This window comes from Mustela nivalis, assembly GCF_964662115.1.
Source record: "Mustela nivalis genome assembly, chromosome: 11".
Classification (NCBI taxonomy): domain Eukaryota; kingdom Metazoa; phylum Chordata; class Mammalia; order Carnivora; family Mustelidae; genus Mustela; species Mustela nivalis.
Genome location: NC_139030.1, coordinates 12,080,378 through 12,103,230, shown reverse-complemented (window position 1 = coordinate 12,103,230; position 22,853 = coordinate 12,080,378). Strand labels below are relative to the sequence as shown.

Genomic DNA, 22,853 nt, shown 5'->3' with positions numbered 1-22,853 from the left:
AGGAGGAAGCAGGCTTCCTGCTGAGCAAAGAGCCCAAAGCAGGGCTCCATCCCAGGACCCTGGGATCATGACCTGAGCCGAAGGCAGAGGCTTTAACCCACTGAGCCACCCAGGTGCCCCCAGAATGGAGCTTCTTAAGCCTAATAAAGGACATTGGTGAAAAAAATCTACAGCTGGTCGCACTTCATGCTGAAAAACACATTCATGGCCAGTATTAAGAACTGACCATGCCTGTGTTGGCAGTGTTGGAGCTTCTGCAGTGCACATGGCTGGTAAGAATATAAAATGTTATATAAGCACTTTAAGAAGAATTTGTTGATGTTTTAAACATATACTTCCCACATGAATACACAGGTCCACTCTGAGGTATTTACCCAAGAGAAATAAAAACATAGGTTTACACAGATGATAGTACACGAGTCTTCTTAGCAGCATTATTTGAAATAGATAAAAACTAGAGACAACCCAAGTGTCCATCAGCAGGTAAACATAAACAAATTGTGGCATATCTTTTCATTGGAATGTTTCTCAGCACATAAAAAGTCATAAATTGGTAGGTGATAGATAAATGCAGCACCATGGGCAAATCTCAAAAACATCAAATCATTCTATTTTTTTTTAAAGATTTTATTTATTTATTTGACAGATAGAGATCACAAGTAGGCAGAGAGGCAGGCAGAGAGAGGAGGAAGCAGGCTCCCTGCTGAGCAGAGAGCCCGATGTGGGGCTCGATCCCAAGACCCTGAGATCATGACCTGAGCCCAAGGCAGAGGCTTAACCCTCTGAGCCACCCAGGCACCCCACATCATGTCATTCTAAAGAGATAGACACTAAAAAAGTAGGTATTATGATTCAATTTACATTAAACTATAGGACATAATGCTCGCTGTTTGCCATGTGTAAGGGTTTTTGATGAGGTTGCATTGGCCAGAATGGAATGTTGTGGGGGTAGTGAAAATGTTGCACATGGTGACTTTGGCGTTGGTTATGCACCTCTGTATTTTTCAGAATTCATCAAACCCTATATTAAAAATGTGTGTGTTTTACTGTATGTAAATGATACTGCAATAAAGTTAAAGGAAAAAAATGACCCCTTCAGAAAAATGTTAGAATTTCCTCTTAACATATTCCTTGTGTTCAGGAAAAAATAAAAAGCCAAATACACTGCTTAACATCTCTTTCTTCTTTTCATCATGTAAATTCCAAAAATTCTGGCATTGAATCTTTTGGGATTCTGTACATATTGACTAACACATCATGGTATCTTAAATTTAAGTGAGAGCTGTCTAGTACAGGGTGTGAATTTGTGTGCTGTTGAAGTGGAAGCGTGGATTATTAATTTGGATGTGGGATGGGGCCGTAAGAGGTATAGTATGGATATTTCCATGGACAAGGTATGATTACCTCTAGAACTGAAGCAAAGTGGTATTTTTGTTCTTACTGGAAAGAAGTATAAATTTCTTGTGACTTTAGTATCCTCAACAGATGTTTATAATTTTTTTATGATTTCATTTTCTTAGGTTACAAGAGAAGATAGCTTATTAAGTCATAAAAACACCAGTGTTCAGGATGCTTCCACAAACAGGTACAGTTCTGGGTTAGACAGAATTAAGTTGATGTTTTTCTCCTCTTCACTTTTCTTTTTTTGGTCTGTTTCCTCTTTTCCAGTGTATCACCTCATAATTGCAGGCTATTTGAAAGATCGCTTGAATTCACTCTTCTGTCCATTACTTGGCTGCTTACTACCTAGTTTTAGATTATCTGGAGGTACTTCTAATTTGTGTCTCTGCATTCTCATTCTTTTACTGAATCAAACTGCAGAGCAAAAGCAATCTTTAAAGATAGTTTTAATCTTATACATGGTGTGGGATGTATATTATTTCTCTTAATTCTAGTGCCATCCTGTTATCACAGTGGCCTTGTTCTTACAAACTTTTTTATTATGGGCCCTCACATTATTCGAGTAAATTTATTTGCTGTTCTCTCCAGGTCCCTTCTGCTTCTTTAAGTTCTTGTTTAAACTTGGGTCTGTTTCTGGACCTTTTACTTTTCTGTTGTCTGTTTTGTTCCTGTGCCATACAACACGTTTAAGAAATCACTGTACCCCCTTTTTTAATTAATAAATTTTATTTATTTATTTGAGAGAGAACTAGAGAGAGCACAAGCAGGAGGAGCAGAGGGATAAGTAGGCTCCCTGCTGGGCAGGGAGCCCTTTTTGGGGCTCAATCCCAGGACCCTAGGATCATGATCTGAGTTGAAGGCAGCTGCTTAATTGACTGAGCCATCCAGGTGCCCCTACTGTACCCCCTTTTGAAAAAGGAAATATTTCAGGCACAGAGGAAACTACAGAGATTATATATTGGCTGTTTACCAAATATCAAGCTTTGTAATATCTTGCAAGCTTTGTAATATCATACAATACTACATTTTGCTGTAGTTGATTTTAGACCATCTTTATCTTTTTTATTGAGTTGTAATTCCCATACCATGTTTTCCCTTTATACAATTCAGTGCTTTTTAGTATACTGACAGAGTTTTGTACCATTACCACTGTCTAATTCCATAATATCTATATCCTCTAAAAGAAACATTACACCCATTGCAGTCTCTCCATATATTAGATTTGCCTACTCTATAGACAGTTCATATCAGTGGAATCACATAATATGTGGGCTTTCATATCTGACTACTTTCATTTAACATAATATTTTCATGGTTGATCCATACTGTATCATGTATTTGTACTTCTCTTTAGGGCTGAATAATATTCCATTGTATTAGGTATTCCACATTTTGTTTATCCTTACATGAATTGATGGACATTTCTGTTGTTCCCACTTTGACTGTTATGCTATGCTATGAACATTGACATACAAGAATTTTTGTAGACATGATTTCAATTCTCTATATACCCAGGAGGGTGATTGCTGAGTTAATGTGTTTAACTTTTTGAGGAATTGCCAAACTGTCTTCCAAAACACCTATAGCAGTTTCAGTTCCCACCAGCAATGTATGTGGGTACCAGTTTCTCCACATCCTTTCCAATGCTCATTATTCTCCATGTTTAAAATTACAGCCATCCTAGAGAGTATAAAGTATGTCTCATTGTGGTTTTGATTTTCATTTACCAAAATGAGATTGAGTTGATGAATGTTGAATGTCTTTTCTACTTTGGAAAAACATCTATTCAGATCATTTATTTTTGTATTAACAGCTTTATTGGGATAAAATTTAAATACTGTGTGATTCACCCATTGGAAGTATATAATTCAGTGTTTTTTTGTTTTGATGTATCTGAATTTTTAAAAAATCCATATTCCCTTATTTTAACTACATGTTTAACTACATAAGTCAGTCACAGTTTATTCATTCTTTTATTAATGGGTTGTGTTGTTCCAAATTAGTGTTGTGCATGTTCTTCCTTATACATGTTGTGAGGATTCTTTTAGGGTGTATACCTGGGAGTGAAATTGCTGGGTCATGACTGAGCAGAATGGCTGCAGAAGCTTTTCATCTCCTTCTTCCTGTTTTTTGCAGAAGTGTAAATTGTATACATACATCTTTTCTTGAAGGGTTGGGAGAATTTGTTGTAAGAAATATTACACTCCTTTTATTGTTCATTTTTTTTTTTTATATTGAGTCCTTTCCTCTGAGCTGTTGCTTCTTTCTGAAGCACAAAGTTATTTTTTCTCTCTTTTACATTTTACTGCTTATTCTTCAAGTTCTGCATTTTCATTACTGTCTAAGAATAGGTTTTTTAAAAAAAAATTTTTAGTATTCAAGGTGGTCTTTCAATCTGAAGATGTATATGGGTCTTTTTTTAGTTCCGGAAAATCATAAGCCATTACCTTTTTGAATGTCAGGTATCCATTAGTTGAAACATAATGATCATTTCTGTTTCTCATAACCATCCCTTCTTATTTTTTATCTCTTTGCCTCTTTTTGCTTCATTGTTATGGGTCCTAGCTTCCACCTCATTAATTATGTCTCACTTTTTCAATCTAGGATATATTTCTCATTTTTTCTTATTCTCCTTGTAGGCTTCAGGACCTGCTCCTACTTACACACTTTTCAGCAGTATTAGGAAAGACTGGGATTTCCTACTTGATGTGTTACCTTGGTGAATGATGGCCTTTTGTCTCTAGATTCACCCCGTTTCCTCTCTGGTGTTGAAGCCATCTGTGAAACTGCTTCTGTTCCTGTTATTCTTACCTGGGATTAGACACTGTTGTGATTCCTGCTGGCAGGCCTAGTAACAGATTCTCTGGCATATACCTCTCACCTAGCTAGTCCTGTTGTACTATCTGGACCACTCTAGGTATTCTGGACCACTCTAGGTATTGCTTCTGCCTTCTACAGTAGGGTGTCCAGCCTGTGTCATTAGATGGTGGCTTCTTCCTATGGTTTTCTGACTATTCTCCAATATCTCAGGTATTCTGGGTAGTTTTTAGTCCACTGAGCTTTCCCATTCATGTATTTGATGACAGCCTTTAAAAACCATTCAATTTGATCTATCTTATTTGTGTATTTTTCTTTTTAAAATAAATCTTTTCTGAACTTTCAGTGAGATTTAGTAGAGAAGCAAAATAGTCTACCATTTTGATCCATCTGTGAATGAGCCTGGTGTGGATATGAAAACTATTACATGGTGGGTGGAGAAGGGTCTCACATATGAATGCAACACTAACTGCTGTTATGCTCCTCACAGATTGTCATTTCTTTTTCCTCTACATGAATTATTGCTCTTCTTTTTGAAGTCCTTTCTTCGAACATGTTCCCTATGCCTATATAGGTGCTCCATGATGTGAGTTTATCTTTTTCTTCCAGTGCTGTGTTAAATGAGAATAATGTGCCCTTCCCTGAAGATTCTCTTGCTCTGATGCATACCACACCTGCAGCAAATGGTTCTGTTCTTAAGGTAATGGACACTTGGCTTTGAAAGTTTCTGCAAAGACCATATTGAATTGAGTCCTGTGGTATAACCACAGATGTTGGTGATTTCTGACTGACACCAGAACTTAAACTATAAGAAAAGCATTGAGCTTCAGTTCTCTGGAGAGACTCCCATTGTCAGAGTCTTTCACAAGCCCTGAGTATCTCAGGGCTTCTTCAGTTTTTCTGTTAGTTGTTGGTCTTTTTGTTTTAGGTAATCTTTGTATTTTTCATTTTTTGATGCTGGCTATACCTCCCTAATGTCTCAAACACTAGATGACACATAGTAGGCACTAAATAAATAATGATTTCTTGAAACACCAGCACCCTATCATTGTGTAGTATAACCAGCTCGTCATAGCCCTTGCTTTTCTGCTCCTGGTCATGCCCTTACCAGTCCAGAAATCATAGAAATCTAGTTCATTGCCCATTGAATGTTTTAATTCGCAAGTTAAATGAAAAATTACCCTTATAAATGAACATTTACCATTTTGCTCTTTAACCATATAAATGCATTAACTGTAGTAATTTGTCAAATATTTCATAAAAAGAAGTTAGGAATCACCCGTATTCCTGCTATCCAAAGACTTATAATTGAGATTTAGGTGTATAATTTTTCAGACTTTTGGGTTTAAAAAAATCCAACTTAAAATATGTTCAGTCAGGAGCTTCCTTTCTGCTAATTAAAATCCTAAAAAGATACATTGACATCTTTGATCATTGAAAATTAAGTGAAATCTGAAATTTTTTTTAGAACAGAGCAGGTCATTTAATTCAGAGATTTATTGCATATTATAATATGTACCAGATAGCATGCTAGTCTCAAAAATTCAAAGGCTAAACATGGACTCTTTTTTCAGAATGCTTACATTCCATTGAGAGAGTGAATTTTAATACATTATGGGAGAGATATATACATGCTGTTTGGGGGCACTCAGGTCACAGGTGGGAGGTGGTGGCAGAAGAGGAGAGAGATGTGAGAAGGGAGAGACAATTTTTTTTTTTTAGAACAATTTTTTCCTACCTGGGATTAAAATTAAGTGGAATGTTGAGACATAAATAGGAGATTGACCACAGCCTGAAGACAGATAGATGGAAATAGGACTGTATAAATGAAGGGCCTTTTTTGTTATGTTTACTACACCCTAGATACTTACTTTTCCTATTTCCAGTTTGGAATTTTATCTTTATTATCTTTAAATTATTCCTACCGACTTACCTTCTTTCTCTCTCTCTCTCTCTCTCTCTTTCTTTTTCTGTAATACAGAGACCCATCTTCCGTTAGGTGCTTCAAATACTATTTAAAAAGTATTGATTAGGGGCGCTTGGGTGGCTCAGTGGGTTAAGCCGCTGCCTTCGGCTCAGGTCATGATCTCAGGGTCCTGGGATCGAGTCCCACATCGGGCTCTCTGCTCAGCAGGGAGCCTGCTTCCTCCTCTCTCTCTCTCTGCCTGCCTCTCTGCCTACTTGTGATCTCTCTCTGTCAAATAAATAAATAAAATCTTAAAAAAAAAAAAAGTATTGATTAATATTTATGGGGGAAGTTCATATTGTACTCTGTTTCAAACAGTGAAGTACCAGTACCTCTGGATAAAAAGGTCTTCGGAATTTAGGCATCTTCTTTACTTACTGTCTCCTGTGCTGAAACTTTTATCTCTCTCTTCCAGTCTAAGAGCTAAGAGGCAGAACAGTCTTTTTTTTTTTTTTTTTTTTAAGATTTTATTTATTATTTATTTGACAGAGAGGGAGAGAGAGAACACAAGCAAGGGGGAGCAGCAGTTGGAGGGAGAGGGAGAAGCAGGGCTTCCCACGGAGCAGGGAGCCTGATGTGGGGCTCCATCCCAGGACCTTGGGATCATGACCTGAGCTGAAGGCAGACAGACACTTAACCGAATGAGCCACCTAGGCACCCCAAGCCAGAGTAGTCTTAACCCTACCTGAGTTTTGTCTCACCAAAAAGAGTAGCACTATGAAAATTCCCATAACACTGCTTTTTGTTTTTTTTTTAAGATTTTATTTATTTGAGAGAAAGAGGGCATAAGTTGGGCAGAGGGCCAGAGGCAGAGGGAGAAGCAGACTCGCCACCGAGCAGGGAGCTCAGTGTGGGACTCGGTCCCAGGATCCTGAGATCATAACCAAAACTGAAGGCAGACACTTAACTGACTGAGCCAGGTACCCCCCATAACACTATCTTTCTCAACTTCTCGTTTTGGTCTAGGTTCCCCTCCAAGCAAAGTGGAATCACTATAATAACCATGATTCCGAGTATCCATCCCTGTTTGTTTAAAGGTTAACACCAACAAAGGCTGGGTCAGAATTATAAGTTGAGAGGATATGGAAAAAATTTAGTTTGATGATTAATGAGTCATTTAACAGCTATAAATATTAACAGCTATAAATATTTTATCATTCATAGGATGCCACAGATGAATTGGATGTCTTGCTTTTATCTCTAACTGAGAATCTAATGGACCACACAGTCCCCCCTCAGGTAAATGGCTTTAAAACAGCAAGTTGGAAAGGAATTTCTATTTTGAAAAATACTCCTGCTACATTCCAATTTTTGCCTTTTTAACCACATAGTAAAACTGTTCATTTAAGAGGTCATATTTCAGTAACCACTTAGCCTTGCCTTTCTATTAAAATTTCACCAGTTTAAATTTATGTGTCACTGTTTAGTAACCACATGTTACTGTAAGCCTGTTTGTAATCCAACACTGTATTAAGTAACGTAAGGAAGTATATGGAGATAAAGATAAAGAATTTGAAACAATAAGGACATAGAGCATAAGAGTGGTTGGCACTGAAAGTATGGCTTGTTACTGCAGTATAGGAGAGTGTGTGTTGGGTACTGTGACCAAATTATAATACAAATAAGAAACAATGCTTTCCCTCCAGAGACTTACTGTACAGTTGAGATGAAGGATGTACAAATTCAGTGTGTTATGAGTAATATGACAAGAATTGCTGTGGCAACCAGATGTCATTTTGAAGACTTGGAAGTACAGATGGTACTTTCTCTGACCTGAATGTTTGCTTAGATAATTAGTTTTTAAACTTGGGTGTGTGTCAGAATCACCTAGAGAGTGTATTAAAACACGGATTGCCAGGCTCCACCTTCAGATTTTGTGATTTGGTGGTGGTGGTGGTGGGGGGGGGGGTGTTGGTAGTTAAGGCCTGAGAAGTTGCATTTCTAACACGTTCCTGGTAATGCAGATGTGGTCTGGGAACCACCTTTTGGTAACCACTAGCTCAGATCAGTAAATAGAAAATTTACCAAATGATAAGGATCATAAGTCTGGAAAAGTGAGCAGGCAGAAGACAAAAGGGATAGTGTCAGTGTTGAGCCATGATAATCCTTTATAAAGATAAAAGAAGTAACTTCAGAGATTAATGCAAGATGGCCTAAAGCCCAGAGAAGGACTTCCTGGGGCCTAACTCAGAACCTTATTCCATGTTGCACTCTATCGTAAGTGGAAACGGTGATGAAAATCATTGATTAAACGACTTTTTAATTTTTTTTATTTTTTAAAGATTTTATTTATATGAAAGTCAGAGATCACAAGTAGGCAGAGAGGCAGGCAGGGGCAGGGGAAGCAGGCACTCTGTTGAGCAGAGAGCTAGATGTGGGACTCGATCCCAGGACTCTGGGACCATGACCTGAGCCAAAGGCAGAGGCTTTAAACCACTGAGCCACCCAGGCGCCCCTAAACAACTTTTTTATATCACTGATACGTTTTCCCTTTCCTGCAAATTTAGAATGCTGCTTTTGTTTTAAATCAAAATCTAGAATATCACATATTTTAGATTCTGCATATTTGACTCTCCTTTCTGTTGCACTTAATAGATTTCTCTGTTATTAGAAATACAACACTCTACTAATAACTTTAGCTTTTTTATTGATTTTGATACAGAGTAAGGCCTGCCAAGCATTTTATGTAGCTGTTTTTAAATTTTTGCTTCTTAATTCTTTCAGAAGATTTTTAGAATAACTTTTTCTGGTGCCACCCCTCCAAAAATCCTTTGGATTTTTATTTGTAAATGCATTAAATGCATAAGTTTATTTGGGGAAAGAATTGATATATTTATAATAATTTGTGTTCTTAGCTAAGACTACAATATTTTTCTCATTCAAGACTTCTGTTTCTATTCTTAAACTTTGTCATTATAACACCCCCAATATAAGTTCTATACTTTACTATTCTCATTATTTCTAGGTCCTTCCCAATTAGTCAGGAGCAATATGAGTGTTTCTATATGCATGAATGATAATTAGAGAATGACCTGTATATAAACAGATTTTTTTTTCTATGTACTTTCTTTGTGCTCTTCATTTGGATTAGTCCCAATACATTGTTCAGGATGCTACCAAGAAGGCTATGATTATTTATAATGAACTGAAATGTCAGAAAATAAAATGTTAAACTGGGTGCTGGGTTTGGGGGTGGGGGAAGTCCTATTAATATGGAACTGAAAGTAGTAGTAGCTTTCTTGAAGTAGAACATTTTTAAATTAAAGAGATTCTTAAAATTATAACAGTTTCTTAAGTGGTGAGTATGACATCTGTGTTGTAGAAGAGGATCTTGGATTCAAAGTGCATGTCACCTCAGGGAGCCATTAAGAACTGTCTCCCTCTACAGTGCATTCCGGAGAAGAAAACATAGTGAGCATGATTATGAAAACAAGTCTTCCCTAAAAGTAAACACATATATAAAATTTATTTTAGGTATCTTCAACATCCATGATCACACCACGGTGGATTGTACCAGTAAGTTAATGATATTTGCAGTTTTTATTCAGTTACCCTTTCAGAGTAAGGCCTAAAGGATTACCAGAATCTTGTTTTTCCTTAAAAATGTGCGTTCATTCCCAAAGTTCTGTTTACTGAACTTAATGGCTTCAAACTAGTGATTTAGTGTTTCTGTTTATAAAGGCTTAATGCTGCTGATGAAAACGAAAATAAAATTCTAAGGTGGAGTATGTTAAAAAACAAACCAAAACAGCCCATGACCATCAAAATCCTCTTATTTATTACCATAATCATTAGGGAAGGTAGCTTGGAGCTGAACTGCTGATGCCCGAGCCGGTGTTGTCACCTCTGCTCAGGTGTGTCTGTCTCCCTCAGCAGAGTGGTGTTCTTTCCAGTGGACTGGCAGGAAGTGGACCACCCTTGGCAGGGAAGGAGGGACATGGTAACAGAGAAGTGATCTCGCTGATTTCTCCCCCAGCACCATTCTTGGTGGATGCTGTGACCAGGTGAGGAAATTATTTCTCCATTGCAATTCTTAGGCATCTGTTAGGAGGAAAAAATAATAAAATTAATATATTTATAGCAGTAATATCAGTTCTTCTTTAACTGAACTTAATTGAAACTGGATAAATTTTTTCCCTATTTAGAATAGTGTTTTTTCTCTTTTCTTGTCTATAACAATTTTCTACAAAATCATGAGGTAACCCTTATATATTTTTATGAAGTCTTCATAAATGTTAACATATTAACAGGCTTATCTTTAAAAATTTATATTAAAACTCATTTATGTCTTTTCCTTTCATTTTTTACTATTACGTTGTCCATCTATAAGGTGAAGAGTTACAGGTAAGAGTGAGGTTGGAGATTCCCAAGATGAGGGCTCTGAGTGAGACACCTTTTACCAATACCTGTTACAAGTTCATTTCAGCATATTGCTTGCCACAAACAGAAGCTAGACTCAAAAAAACCTTTTGTCTGGCGTGTAGTTCTTCAACTCTTCATTGTTAGGACCCAAACTGTATATATTTTGCAAAAGATGTACAGCTGCCTTCATTCTCACCTCAGACTTTTCCTGTTTCTCACATCCTCCTGGTGTTGAGAGCGTAGGTCAGTCGAAGTAGATGCTTTCCTAATTAAAGAAGAAATGTCCTCATTAATTAGAAAAATTGTTTGAGCTGATTAACTTGAGAGGAATTGATAGTTTCATTTTAAAGTTGTTCTCTTATCTTCACAGTCTTCAAAGTAATATAATCACTCACTCAGCAAACACTTATTGAATGTCTGTTATGTACCAGGCATTGATATTATCTGGTTTGGCAGCACTGAAGATAGCAGTGAACAAAAGAGGCATGGGATTTGCCATAGGGAATTCATATATAGTTGTCAAATAGCACTGTGTACAGTTTTAATAGGTTATTTTTCTAACCATTTATATGCCTAGTAATTGCCACTGTAAAAATAAAGATTATGTGCAAAGAACCAGGCGATAATGCTTTGTAATTGAGTTTACACAACAAAATATGAGTTCTTAGGACTTCTAAATTAAAAATTACAGATGAAAGAAGAGATTGTCGACATTTCTTCCCAGAACAAAATAGTCATAGAGGAATTAAAGAGATCAAAAAGGACAGGTAGAAGTAGTGCACCTGAAACTAATATAATGTTAAATGTCAATCATACTTAAAAAAAAAAAAAAGATAAATGAATCTGGGGAATAGAATAGGGTCTAGAAACAAACTCACCCATAAACAGTTACCTGATTTGTGAAAAAGGGATGGTGTGGTTCTCGGGGAAAGGATGGCTTTTTAGTAAATCAGCTGGACAAATTAAATACCCACATGGGAAAAGATGAATTTTGACCCAACCTCAGACCATACACAAAAATCCATTCTAGATTGATTGCAGATCTAAATGTGAAACATCAGATAATAAAGCTTTTAGAAGAAAATATAAGCAAACATTCTGGAGATCAGGAAATATTTTTTAAACAGGTCAAAAGCTTAAATAATGGGAAAAAAATCAATAACTTGGATTATATCAAGAACTTCTGTTCACTAAAAGAAATGATTTCAAGATCTCAAAAAGGGAAGCCAGAGAGAGAAAATACTTGCACTTCCTCCCTCCTCCCCATTGATCTCCATCTATCTTTCTTTGCCAAAGGAAAGAATCTTTTATATGTTTAGAATATATAAATCTCTTATAAATCAATAAGAAAAAAACAAATAAATAGAAAAATTGGCAAGACTTGAAAAGGCAATTCAGAAGGGGTTATCCAGGTGGTCAATTAGCATACATGACAGTGTACAACTTGACTAGTCATTGAGGAATACAAATTCAAACCACCATGTAATGACCACTGTCTATTACCAGAATTGCTGAAGTGAAAAAGTCACCTAGTATCAAGTGTTGGTGAAGGTATGGGACAACTGGAACTTTTTAAATTGGAATAACCATGTTGGAAATAGGTTTGGCGGTATCTACTAAAGCTGAACATACCCAGTGACTTAGTGATTCTATTATATACATACCAGTAGAAATATAAATAAATGTCTCTCAGAGGACATGTAAAAGAATGTTTATAGCAGCTGTATTCATAATAGCCCAAGCTGAAAACTTTCCAAAACCCCATTAATAGTCAACTACATAAATAGCAATATAGATAATTGTGTAAACATAATTATGTTTATTAGTTTGTTGTGTAGCTAATTGTCACATATTTAGCATCTTAAAACAACACACATTTATAATCTCCTTTTCTGTGGGTCTAAAGTCTAGACACAGTTTTGTGGAGTCCTCTGCAACTACCACAAGCCCATGAGTTTCTCTGGTATGTAGTCCAGTGTAGTCCAGTGCTTCACTTTTAAATATGAATAGGTGCTTTCCTCATAAGTGTGAAGAGAGCCAAAGATTTCCAGAAGGGTGAGGAAAACCTGAAACCAGTAAGCTGAAAAAGAAGCAGGGAGGACAGAAGGGAACATGAGCATCAGAAACTTCCCAAGTGATAGTTTTATGAGAGAGGAGATGCTGTATCCCTGCAACACTAACAGGAAATGAAAAAGGAAAGAAACAGAATCCTCAGTGTTCTTAGAAATTATTAACCATGTTAAGAGTAAAATCCAAGGAATGTGTGGAAGATAAGGTTGAGGAAATCTCCCAAAAAAGTAGAAGAATAAGATGAAAACTGGGACAGAAGAGAATGGAGAATTGGTCCAGGCAGCCCAATATATATGAATTATTGAAAAACCAGAAAGAAGAATAAATAAGATTGTCAGAGGAATTGAGATTTCTCAGAAGTACTTCAGTTTTGTTTTGTTTTGTTAAGATTTTATTTATTTGAGAGACAGAGCATGAGCTGGGGGAGAGGGAAAAGCAGACTCCCCATTGAGTAGGGAGCCTAATATGGGCCTGATCCCAGGATCCCGACATCATGACCTGAGCCAAGGCAAACACTTAAACGACTGAGGTACCCAGGCACCAAAAAGTACTTGAGTTTTTAGATTGAGTGGGCCTGAGTACCTAGCACAAAGAATGAAAATAGCCAACGCCAAGGACCATCATAAAATTTCAGAATATCAGAGTTAAGAAAGGATATGCAAGTCTTCAGAGAGGGAGGTAAAAAAGATTACATGAAAGGATTGGTAATCAGAATGAACGCATACTTCTCTGAAAGCAGGAAGTTAATGGAACAATGCCTTCATAATTCTGGAGGAAAATTATTTTTTATCTAGATGTCCAGACTGTCAGGTAAGTGTGAGATTAGAATGAGTAGACCTGGAGTTTCTCTAAAATATATACTTCCCATGCGGTTTTATTCAGGCATTTACCTACTAGAGGATGTGTTTCATTAAAACAAGGTGATTATCCAAGGAGGAAGACACAGGACCCAGGAAACAGGTATAGGAACTGACCAGGAGGAAGGTAGAAGAAAGTTTTGAGGCAGCAGCTTCCCCACCGGTCTAGGAACAATTCTGTACAGATTTGAAGAAGGGGTACAGAGTTCCAAGAAGGATATTGCCAAGAAAAAAACACAAATATGTGGTCTACCCCAGTTTTTGAAAAGTTAAATTACACGTCTGAATGTACTATGGTGAGGTCCATGGTTCTAGCTGCAAGCTTAAGGACAAATTAGAAATAAGTACAGAAAATGGAACAAACAGTGAAAAAAAGGAAGCAGTTCTTCAATCCAGGAAGAGCAAATTATATAAGAAAAACTATAATATGCTTATATCAGTTGTGAAAATATTTGCATAATTACAACAAACACTGAATATTAACATCATGAAAATTGTTCATTTAACTGTGTTGAAAAGGTAGGAAGGAAGGATTGGGGAGCTGGTGAGTGGGCTCTAAGAATGGTAAGCTTTTATAGTCCATGGCAGGAAGTCACTATGGAAATAGGCCCCTGGACTTTTGCTAGTTGTACATCAGAATCACCTGGAGGGCTTGTTAAAACACAGCTTAGGGGGTCCTGGGTGGTGCAGTTGGTTGAGGATCCAACTCTTGGTTTCAGCTCAGGTCGTGATCTCAGAATTATGAGCCTGAGCTCAGCATTGGGCTCCACACTTAGCACTCAGTGGCTGAGTCTTCTTGAGATTCTTTCTCCCTCTCCCTCTGCCTCTCTCACTCATGCACATGCACTGTGCATGCGCTTTCTTAAATAAATAAATCTTTAAAACAAACACAGCTTACTGGGTCCCATCCTCAGAGCCTACTATTCAGTTTGTCTGGGGTGGTGCCCAAGGATTTGCATTTATAACAAATCCCAGAGACAACACTTGAAGAAACAGAGATACAGAAAAGTGAAAGAAAATGCCAGAAACAAAAACAAAAACAAAAAACAACTGTTGAAAAAGTATTTGTCTCCATGTAGTAGAAATGGAGAGGGCTGTTACACATGACGGCTGTTTCAACTATCAAGCTTGTTCGTAGTTTTGACATGTTAAATTCTGTCCTTTGTACTACATATTTTGATATTAAGTTTTAATGAAACCAAGATAGATGATATTACATCTTTGCCTCCGTTCATGCTCTTCAGCTATGGCAGAGACTCTTGGGTGCTCATGCAAAGCCCACATCCTTTTATTTTTCACATAACTCTGACAAAGCAGATTAACTAGGTGGGAACTCAGCCACAGCCATCTGGGACTATCTGTGTAAAGCACAGAACAGTGTTCCCACTGACCTTGGTATATCTTGAGCAGATTTACTGTCATGCTCACCACGGTACTGTTCTTGCCATTCATAATAATAACCCTGACATTAAGAAATGATTAAGTGTTTGGTATGTTTTATTCAAGGCAGTAGGGGAAATTGATATCTTTTAGATTTCATTGCAAGATGAAATAAGTATCATTTATCTAGAAAATTCCCTTCTGTAAATATCTCATTGGTAAATTAGGTGTTGCATAGTCATTTAGGTCTGTAATTTACTCTCAACGTGCTCCACTTAGCACTGGTGAAGAAATGCACATTGCTCCCACCCCAGTGGTTTCACTGAATAATTATTCCTTCTTTCTTCCTTTCAGCTCTCTTCCAACATTGGCGGAAGAAACAGTCTTGAAGCAAAAGTGTTTACTGACAACTGAGCTCTGAGGGACTGGCTCCTTCTCACCTGTAACTGGAATATTCAGCGCTCTGCAGCTGTCCGTCCTTGAATCCATTTCTGTTGGAATGTTCAAATTCAGGAGCTTGTCCTTAGTTGTGAGTAAAAAAGCTCACCCAAATTTGACTTCAACTCAATGAAAAACATTTTCCGTCCAGCTGGAAGGGTTTAATTACACTACATATTTGCCCAAATGAGGGCATCTGGTCTTTACTCTCTATAATTGTATTTAAGTTGTATATTCTGAAACAAGGCAATTATTTTTCCCTGTTGTTTCTTCGAACTCTTGGCTCCATCTAGTGGTTATAATTGTTCATAACCCCTCCATAACCAGGCTGTCTCTGGTAGTCAGTAATAGCCTTTTGAATGTTATTTCTCTCTCTAGTATCAGGATGAGTATCCTTGATCTGAATGCCTGTAAGCGAAGTTCCCCTTATCCATGCAGTACTGGAAATCAGGAGTTTAGGAAATTAATGAGGACACCTTGTAGGTAGTTTGAGGCCTCAGTGTTTATAATTACTACAGTACTAAGAGAAGTTTAGAGTACAGAAGGTTTTCAGGTGTCTCCTATACTTTTGGCTTCTTACTGGCTATCTTAGTACTCCTAAGTTTACGTTAAGGTTAGCTAAACCTTGAGAAGAATACAGAGAAATCAGTTGTGCATATTTTGCATCCTGGTTTGTTGGTTTTTTTTTTTTTTGTTTTGTTTTTAAGCCTTGCTTCCCCACAGGAAGCCCTCACATGCACCACACACATACTCTCTAACTTTTCAGCTGGATGGAGACAACAGTCACTTCTCCACACTGGCACTGATTTGGATATAGACTTCATTTCCTTTTAATATAAGCTGAATCAGTTTAGAATTTATAAACTAAACTAAACTAAACTAAACCAAAATACCAAGACAGAAATAGGCAATTGGGAGTTGAGGGGGTTTTGTTTCTTGAACACCTATTCTGAAACTGTACTTAGCATACTGTAAGAACTGGTATCTCACCTTACATTAGGAATTTTGTGTTAATTTTAAAAGGTCTCTAATTCCTAATCACTTCGGGTATAAAAAAAAATCTGTATGTATGTAAAAGTAGCACATTTGCATATAGAAAATGAAGAAGAGTATAAAAATAACCTCCTGCCATCCTGACTTCCAGAAGAACACTTGTTTTAGCTTTAAAAATTCAGAATGCAGGAGGTAAACTGCAGTTGCTGTTGGAAATGAGGATGAGGTAGAAACCATATTGGTATCATTGTTGTTAATCCCTGTGATCAAGGATTGGTGTCAAACCATACCACCTCGAATTTGATGTTTAGTTTTATGCCCTGTATTATGTATATAACTGGGTGTTAATTTATGTTGCTCAGCACAAGAGAACATCCAGTTGTGTGATACTTAAAACTCCATGGTTTGGACTGTCCTGTGTTCCCTGTAGCATAGTCATGTGCTAGGCAAACACACATTAGTGTCTGGAAAGCTCAGGAATTTTAATCTTGTGCTGTTTCCCAGGGAGCTGTAGAGTTTGGAAACCACTTTTGCACAGAACAACTTTGCTGAAGGAAAGAAAATTGGCACTTCTTGCTGGCTGCTTCCCCTTAGCCATTGTGCCGAGCTTGTGAATTTCATTGGTGGAACTCTTGCCAATTCTTAATTGTAAAACAAATTTTCTCACGCAGAACCAAGGACTTGACCAGGGGCCTGACCCAAAACATGCGGGACTGGACATCCAAATTTTCAGGGTGCTGACAATTCTAGATGTACTGGAAGGTTGAAGTTGTGCATCTAACCACAGAGCAGCTAAGGTATTACTAGCTTGGAAGGCCTAAACTTCCCGTCCAGTTTAGGAGGCAGCACCATCCTTATTTTAAACTTTTTACAACTTAAGAATAAGTTCCTGAATATATTCTATAATCTTTGTGTCTTTGGGTACCCATATTCTTGCCAGTTGGCATATTGAAAAGGACTTTCTTAAAATTTACTTTAATCTCAGGCTAAAAGGAGGAAATTTTGTCTTTTGTCCTGACACAAACTGGTGAACATGGAAATTAATATTTTAATGATGAATTAGCCCTCGCAGTTTAGATACCGGTCATGTATAACTTCCCTGTCATGACTGCTGCTGGTGCCTTCCCCAGAGCTGCTGTCACACTGATCCTGTTCTTGCTCATCTGAGAGTGGAGGGGAGAGAATGGCAAGGCTCAGGATATCTGGTGAATGTGTCTGAGAGGGATGGGAAAAGTCTGTCCCTGTGATGAGAGAGAAGTTGATATATGTGCGTCAGTAAAGAATGTGAGCAGAGTGAGATTTGAGATAATAGTGCATAAGAAGGCAGGTCGGTTACATCAAAGTGGGAGGAGGGACAGCTCTGGTGGCATGACCAGCTGTTGACCTTCAGGGCATAGTCCTCCCCTACAAAGATTAAAACCCACCTGCACATCCGAGAATCATCTGATTAACTAAAGTTCTGATCCTCAGATGAGATGAAAGAACCTTACTGGCTGTTGGAAACGACAGCTAGTTGGACAGGAAGTTTTTCTCTAGAGTGAGGTTCCCATGCACCTTAGTAAGTGTAGCTAAAAAGAAATATTGGCAACATTTAATTGAGTCAGAAGTAATGAGAACTCGTTTGAAAAGAGAACAAGAACAATAGTTGATTTGAGGGCTCCAGCTAGAAAGCTGTTCGCATTATTCCGTTTGAAGGTAGTTTGGAGGTGATTTATAGCTGAGATAACTGAGCCAGATTGGCAACAAATAACAGAAGGCTTTTAGCCACAGGCTCAGCTGCTCTGTGGTTACTTTCTTCCCAGATTTTCCAGTACCAGATTTGCCTGTGGTAACTCATTAGGATCAGTGATGATGGAACTTGTGACTGGGAGCAGATTCGAGGCTGGTGCTGAGAGAGTGGCAGGGCTTCTTTTGTTGTCTTGCCAGGCCTCGTGGGTCTGTGGGGCTTGCAAGGACTAGGTTGGTGCTGCTGCCCCTGTGTCACGGCTCCCCGTGTGCTCTGCCCCAGGAACACTTAGTACAGTGCCACGTGGTCAGCATCTGCTACAGGCCTTGGGGGCGCGGAAAGGAGAGGAACCTCAAATCAGGCTGTTTGATAGCCTGGGTAGGGGAAGGAACAATTGGCATGATGGTTTAAAATAAGAGTGGTAGGTTTCAGCTTTCTGCCCTTGACTCTTCTTTTAAACTTGTGAAATGATAAATGAGATCCTACTTCTTAACTGTTGTTGGTAGTATCACCTTCGTATACTCTGGAGGGGCTCATTGTTCTTCCATGCCTGCCCTTTGAGAAACACTGCTGAACAAAGCAATAACTGGGTTCCTTTGGTCTTGATAAATTTAGACATACCATTAACAGCTTTCCTAAAAAGTTTATATTGTTTTAAGAAAAATTCTGTTTAAAAATATTTCTTCCAGCCTACTGTTTATCTTCACCTTTATCTGTTTTTGCACAATCACAGATGCTCTGTGGGCAGTTAAGGGTGAAAGCTCTTGGGTGGTTGCTTGCATCTTGACTGCTTGTTCTCTTATGCTTCCCAATTCTGGCTAAAACCAGCACCCCTGTCTTCTCTTGCAAAAGCTCCAGAATGAAAGCTCAGGGGTCACATCAGAGACTCTGTTAGAGCAGAATTATTTGGCATCACTTACACTGAGAAAAATCTTCCATTTTTTTCTGTAAGTAAGGGTCTTGAGAAGCAAAGCTCTTGTCTTCTCACTTAGAGCAGGGATGAGCAAAGGTTTTCTGTGAAGAGTAGAGACAGTTAGTACTTCATGGCTCAGCTGCACTGCCGAAGCACACAAGTGGACAGACAATAGTACGCGCATGGGCTGGCTGTGCTCCACTCGGTGCATTTACAAAGACAGGTGCCAACTCCCAAGTCCACACTTGGTGGTGTGGCAGCGTGGCTCCCTGGGAGGCAGAGGAGTACTCACATAGGTTCTGCAACAGCAGCTGTCACGTGGAGGCACCTGACATTTCTAGACGTTGCCATCCTCATTTGCACACAGACAAGGTACAGTCCTGGGTCTCCCAGCTCTGAGAGTGTTTGGGAGGCCTCACCAATTTCTAATCAGTCTTGCCCTCAGCCTTTCAGTTGCTTCGAAGCCTGGAATCTTCTGCAGACCGAAGAAGGTGTATTTCTTTATTATTTGTCCCTATTTCCTCTCAAAAATGTAAACACTCTGGGTTTTCAATGATCAGAAGAAAGTTGGAATCTTTTCCTATCTGTCAGCCTTCAGTGAGATGAGGAAGTTTGTTTGGATTATAGAAATTTGTCCTGAGCCAAACTCTGTTTGCTGTGTTAGCATATTGGTAGAGCTGTAATTATTTCCAGTTCTAAGGTAGGATACGCGAGTCTCTTCATCATGCTGCTTGAAACAATGATTCAGTCACTTCCCAGAATTTCTTTTTATCAGGGAGGTGTTTTAGTACAGACCCCTTGCTCTTCTTATTTTTGTGAGTGTATTTTCTTTTCTGGATATGATAGTTGAAAGGACCTCACTAACTATTTTGTTTACTTTTTATATGTGTGACGCTCTGCAGTAGCTTTTAAAGTGTAATTTATTTTTATATCAAGTGCACTATTCTTCATTGTGTTCCACAGTTTTATATGACTTATATTAGAAGCACTGCACTGAACTGACTGTCTATATACTGACATGAGAACTGTAGATGCAACCACAAATAAAGCTTTTGTGAAACATTTATGTTCTTATGAACTGTTTTCAGTTTCTTGGAAGTGTAATATCTGCACTTATGTTAGGTCAGAGTTGCTATTAATAAGAACACAAGAGACCAAGTGGAAGCCATGATCAGAAGCAGCACCAGTTTTCAGTGTCCGTTTTGGTATGTGTGGTACAAATTTGGAAGTAGAGGCATTTTCAAAGTTTAAAAAACCTCATTGGTCATTCCCAGCATATCCTAGAAGGCAGAGTGGTTGTTCCCAGGAGCAGCGTGGCACAGCAGAAACATAGCTCTACTACTCAGTACCAGGAGACCTTGAATAAATTGCTTAACAAACCTGCACCTCCGTTTCTTTGTCTGGGATGGGATGGTGTATTGCCTGTGGTGCAGTGTCTGGTAGAGAGTAGTAGCTGTCCTCCGTCATACCATCCCTGTGAAGAACATTGCTTCTGGACAGAGTCATACACAACACAGGAGGTCAGCAAGGTTTCTGGGAACAGCCTGTTTCCTGCTCCCCTTCCCCTCCCACCTGGAAAATAGATGGCAATGGGCCTTGAAAACCAAAGAGCTTTTCTTCAGCTCTAATGCATGTACAGGGTGAGGCAGGAACCTGGGCTTTGTCAGCTATGCTGGAAGTTCTCCTCAAAGAGATTTAGCATTAAGCAACCAAAGCACTCTAACTTGAGCACAGTGACTCACTGGAAAGATATGGGAGCTCTCTGAACAGAGAGGATGGATGCAAGTGTGGACTTTTTCTCTGGCACCAGCAGGAATGGTCTGGCTGTTCCCTGCTGCTCACACTGACTGTTATTTTGAGTTGGAGAGGGCAGGACACCTGAGAAGGCTGTGGGTTCCCAAAGGGAGGGGAATGGTTAATGGGCTACCAAGACAATCACAGATTTCGGAGAAGATACTATATATTACAGTTGTTAAAATCTGAAGAAAAAGAACAGAAAATCCAGGAAAGTGGACTGTAGTTGGGTAATTGTTCTTTAAGCCTTGGGAGATAGGGCTTGCACTTTTTTTTTTTTTTTTTTGAAAGATTTCACTTATTTGAGAAAGAAAGCACAAGCAAGGGGAAGCCACAGAGGGAGAGGGAGAAGTAAGCTCCCTGCCGAGCAAGGAGCTGGATGCAGAACTCAATCCCAGGACCCTGGGGTCACAGCCTGAGCCGAAGGCAGACGCCTAACTGACTGGGCCACCCAGGTACCCCAGGGCTTGCACTTAAAAAAAAAAAAAAAGTATGTTGGGGCACCTGGTTGACTCAGATGGTTAAGCACCTTCCTTCAGTTCAGATCATGATCTCAGGGTCCTGGGATTGAGCCCCATGTCAGGCTCCCAGCTCAGTGGGGAGTCTGCTTCTCTTTCTCCCCCTGCTTGTACTCTCTCTGTCTCTCTCTCAAATGGATAAATAAAATATATTTTTTTAAAATGTATGTTGATACTCCACAAACATTTATTTTAATGTTATTTCTGTTCTTAAAATATTAAATATTTAAAAAATGAACCGTAAGAAAGGGCTTTTGTGGTTAGCACCAAGAAAAGGCAGGAGTGGCAAAAAGGGAGCTCATGTCAGTAAGGCCCAAGAAAATTTGCTCATTGCTGGTTTGAGAGCAGTGTAGTGGGCTTAGGGTGATTTGTCCCAGTAGACATTCAGCCCCACTGTGCGTTGGTTCCAAGATTCATCCCCAGAGCAGAGAGCCAGAGGGGTGCAAAGGGACTTTCTCTCCACAGCAGAGTTGCCAGTACCCATGTGGGCCCTGGCGGCCACTCCCTAGCCCTCTGTAGTTCACCCCTCATACCTCCAAGTGCATCATGCAAAGATCAGAGCTAGTTCATGCTCTCAAGCTAGGAAATTAGGATGTTAGGGTGGGAACTAGAATTTTAAGATGACCTAATCCCAGGTCCTCAGTTCCTAGATCACAAAAGAGGTCCAGAAAGGGAAAGGAACTGGCCCTAGTCATACGGCTGGGGGTAGGAATTCACCCCTTTCCTCTCTCACTTATTTTCCTCAGCACTGCTAGTCTTGGCTCCCTCAGTCACAGTTGCCACAGATCATACATAGTCTTACTTTTCCTGCAGCACCCTTGAGGTCCTTCCTCCCTGGGTCTAGACTTCCTATGGGAGAAGCTTACCCATTTCAAATCTCTGGCTCTAAGCAAAGCCTCCTCAGAAGGAAACCACAACATGGAGCTCCGGTCAGTCCTTTACAACTACCATTCTACTCTTCCTGAGTTAGCCTTTTTAAGATTCTACTATTAAGTGGTAGAATTCAGTATGTGTCTTCCCTGTCTGACTTATGTCACTTAGCATAATGCCCTCAAGTTCCATCCATGTTGTCACAAATGGCAGGCTTTCTCTCTCTCTAATGACTAATAGTCCACTGTATATATGACACGTTTTCTTTAACCATTCATCCATTTGTGAACATGTAGGTTTTCCATTTCTTGGCTATTGTGAATAATGCCGCTGGTTCTTAATCAGTTTAGGTTAGGGACGCTCTTACACATCTGGACAAGTGGGTAGTTTTGCATACAATTCCGCATGCTCTGTGATCCCTTAGGGATCCTCAGGTTGGGAGTTGGGTTAATGATGGGATTGTCTGGCCAGGGGAGGTATTAGGGGTGGAGGGGGTTCTCCTGGGCAACCGCTGGCTCCTCTCACCACTGTCAGCAGCACTGGCCAGCAGCACAAGCTCAACAGATGCTTGTCTAACCAGGGCCTGAAGGCTCACAACATTCTTAACCTAGAGTAGTTAAGAGCACAGAACTTTAGGCCAACTGTTGAATTGTAAGTATATAAGTATAAATACTTATATAAGTATAAAATATATAAGTATATATAATATAAATATATAAATATAAGTATAAAATATACCTTCCCAGAG

At 38.9% G+C, this 22,853-nt stretch overlaps 1 protein-coding gene across 7 annotated transcripts in view; it reads left to right on the top strand.

The window, feature by feature from the left end:
• EPB41L5 (erythrocyte membrane protein band 4.1 like 5) overlaps positions 1-19,985 on the top strand; it is a 146,524-nt gene extending 126,539 nt beyond the window's left edge. For 2 of the 7 annotated variants that reach the window (XM_082689839.1, XM_082689833.1), the window contains exons 20-25: positions 1,521-1,585; positions 4,828-4,918; positions 7,349-7,423; positions 9,659-9,700; positions 10,058-10,188; positions 15,208-19,985. In XM_082689839.1, the coding sequence (XP_082545965.1) occupies positions 1,521-1,585; positions 4,828-4,918; positions 7,349-7,423; positions 9,659-9,700; positions 10,058-10,188; positions 15,208-15,274 (471 nt within the window). In that variant the 3' untranslated portion in view covers positions 15,275-19,985. The remainder of the gene's footprint in view (positions 1-1,520; positions 1,586-4,827; positions 4,919-7,348; positions 7,424-9,658; positions 9,701-10,057; positions 10,189-15,207) is intronic. The other 5 variants (XM_082689834.1, XM_082689835.1, XM_082689836.1 and 2 more) reach the window with 5 other exon arrangements.
• Positions 19,986-22,853: the final 2,868 nt, after the last annotated feature.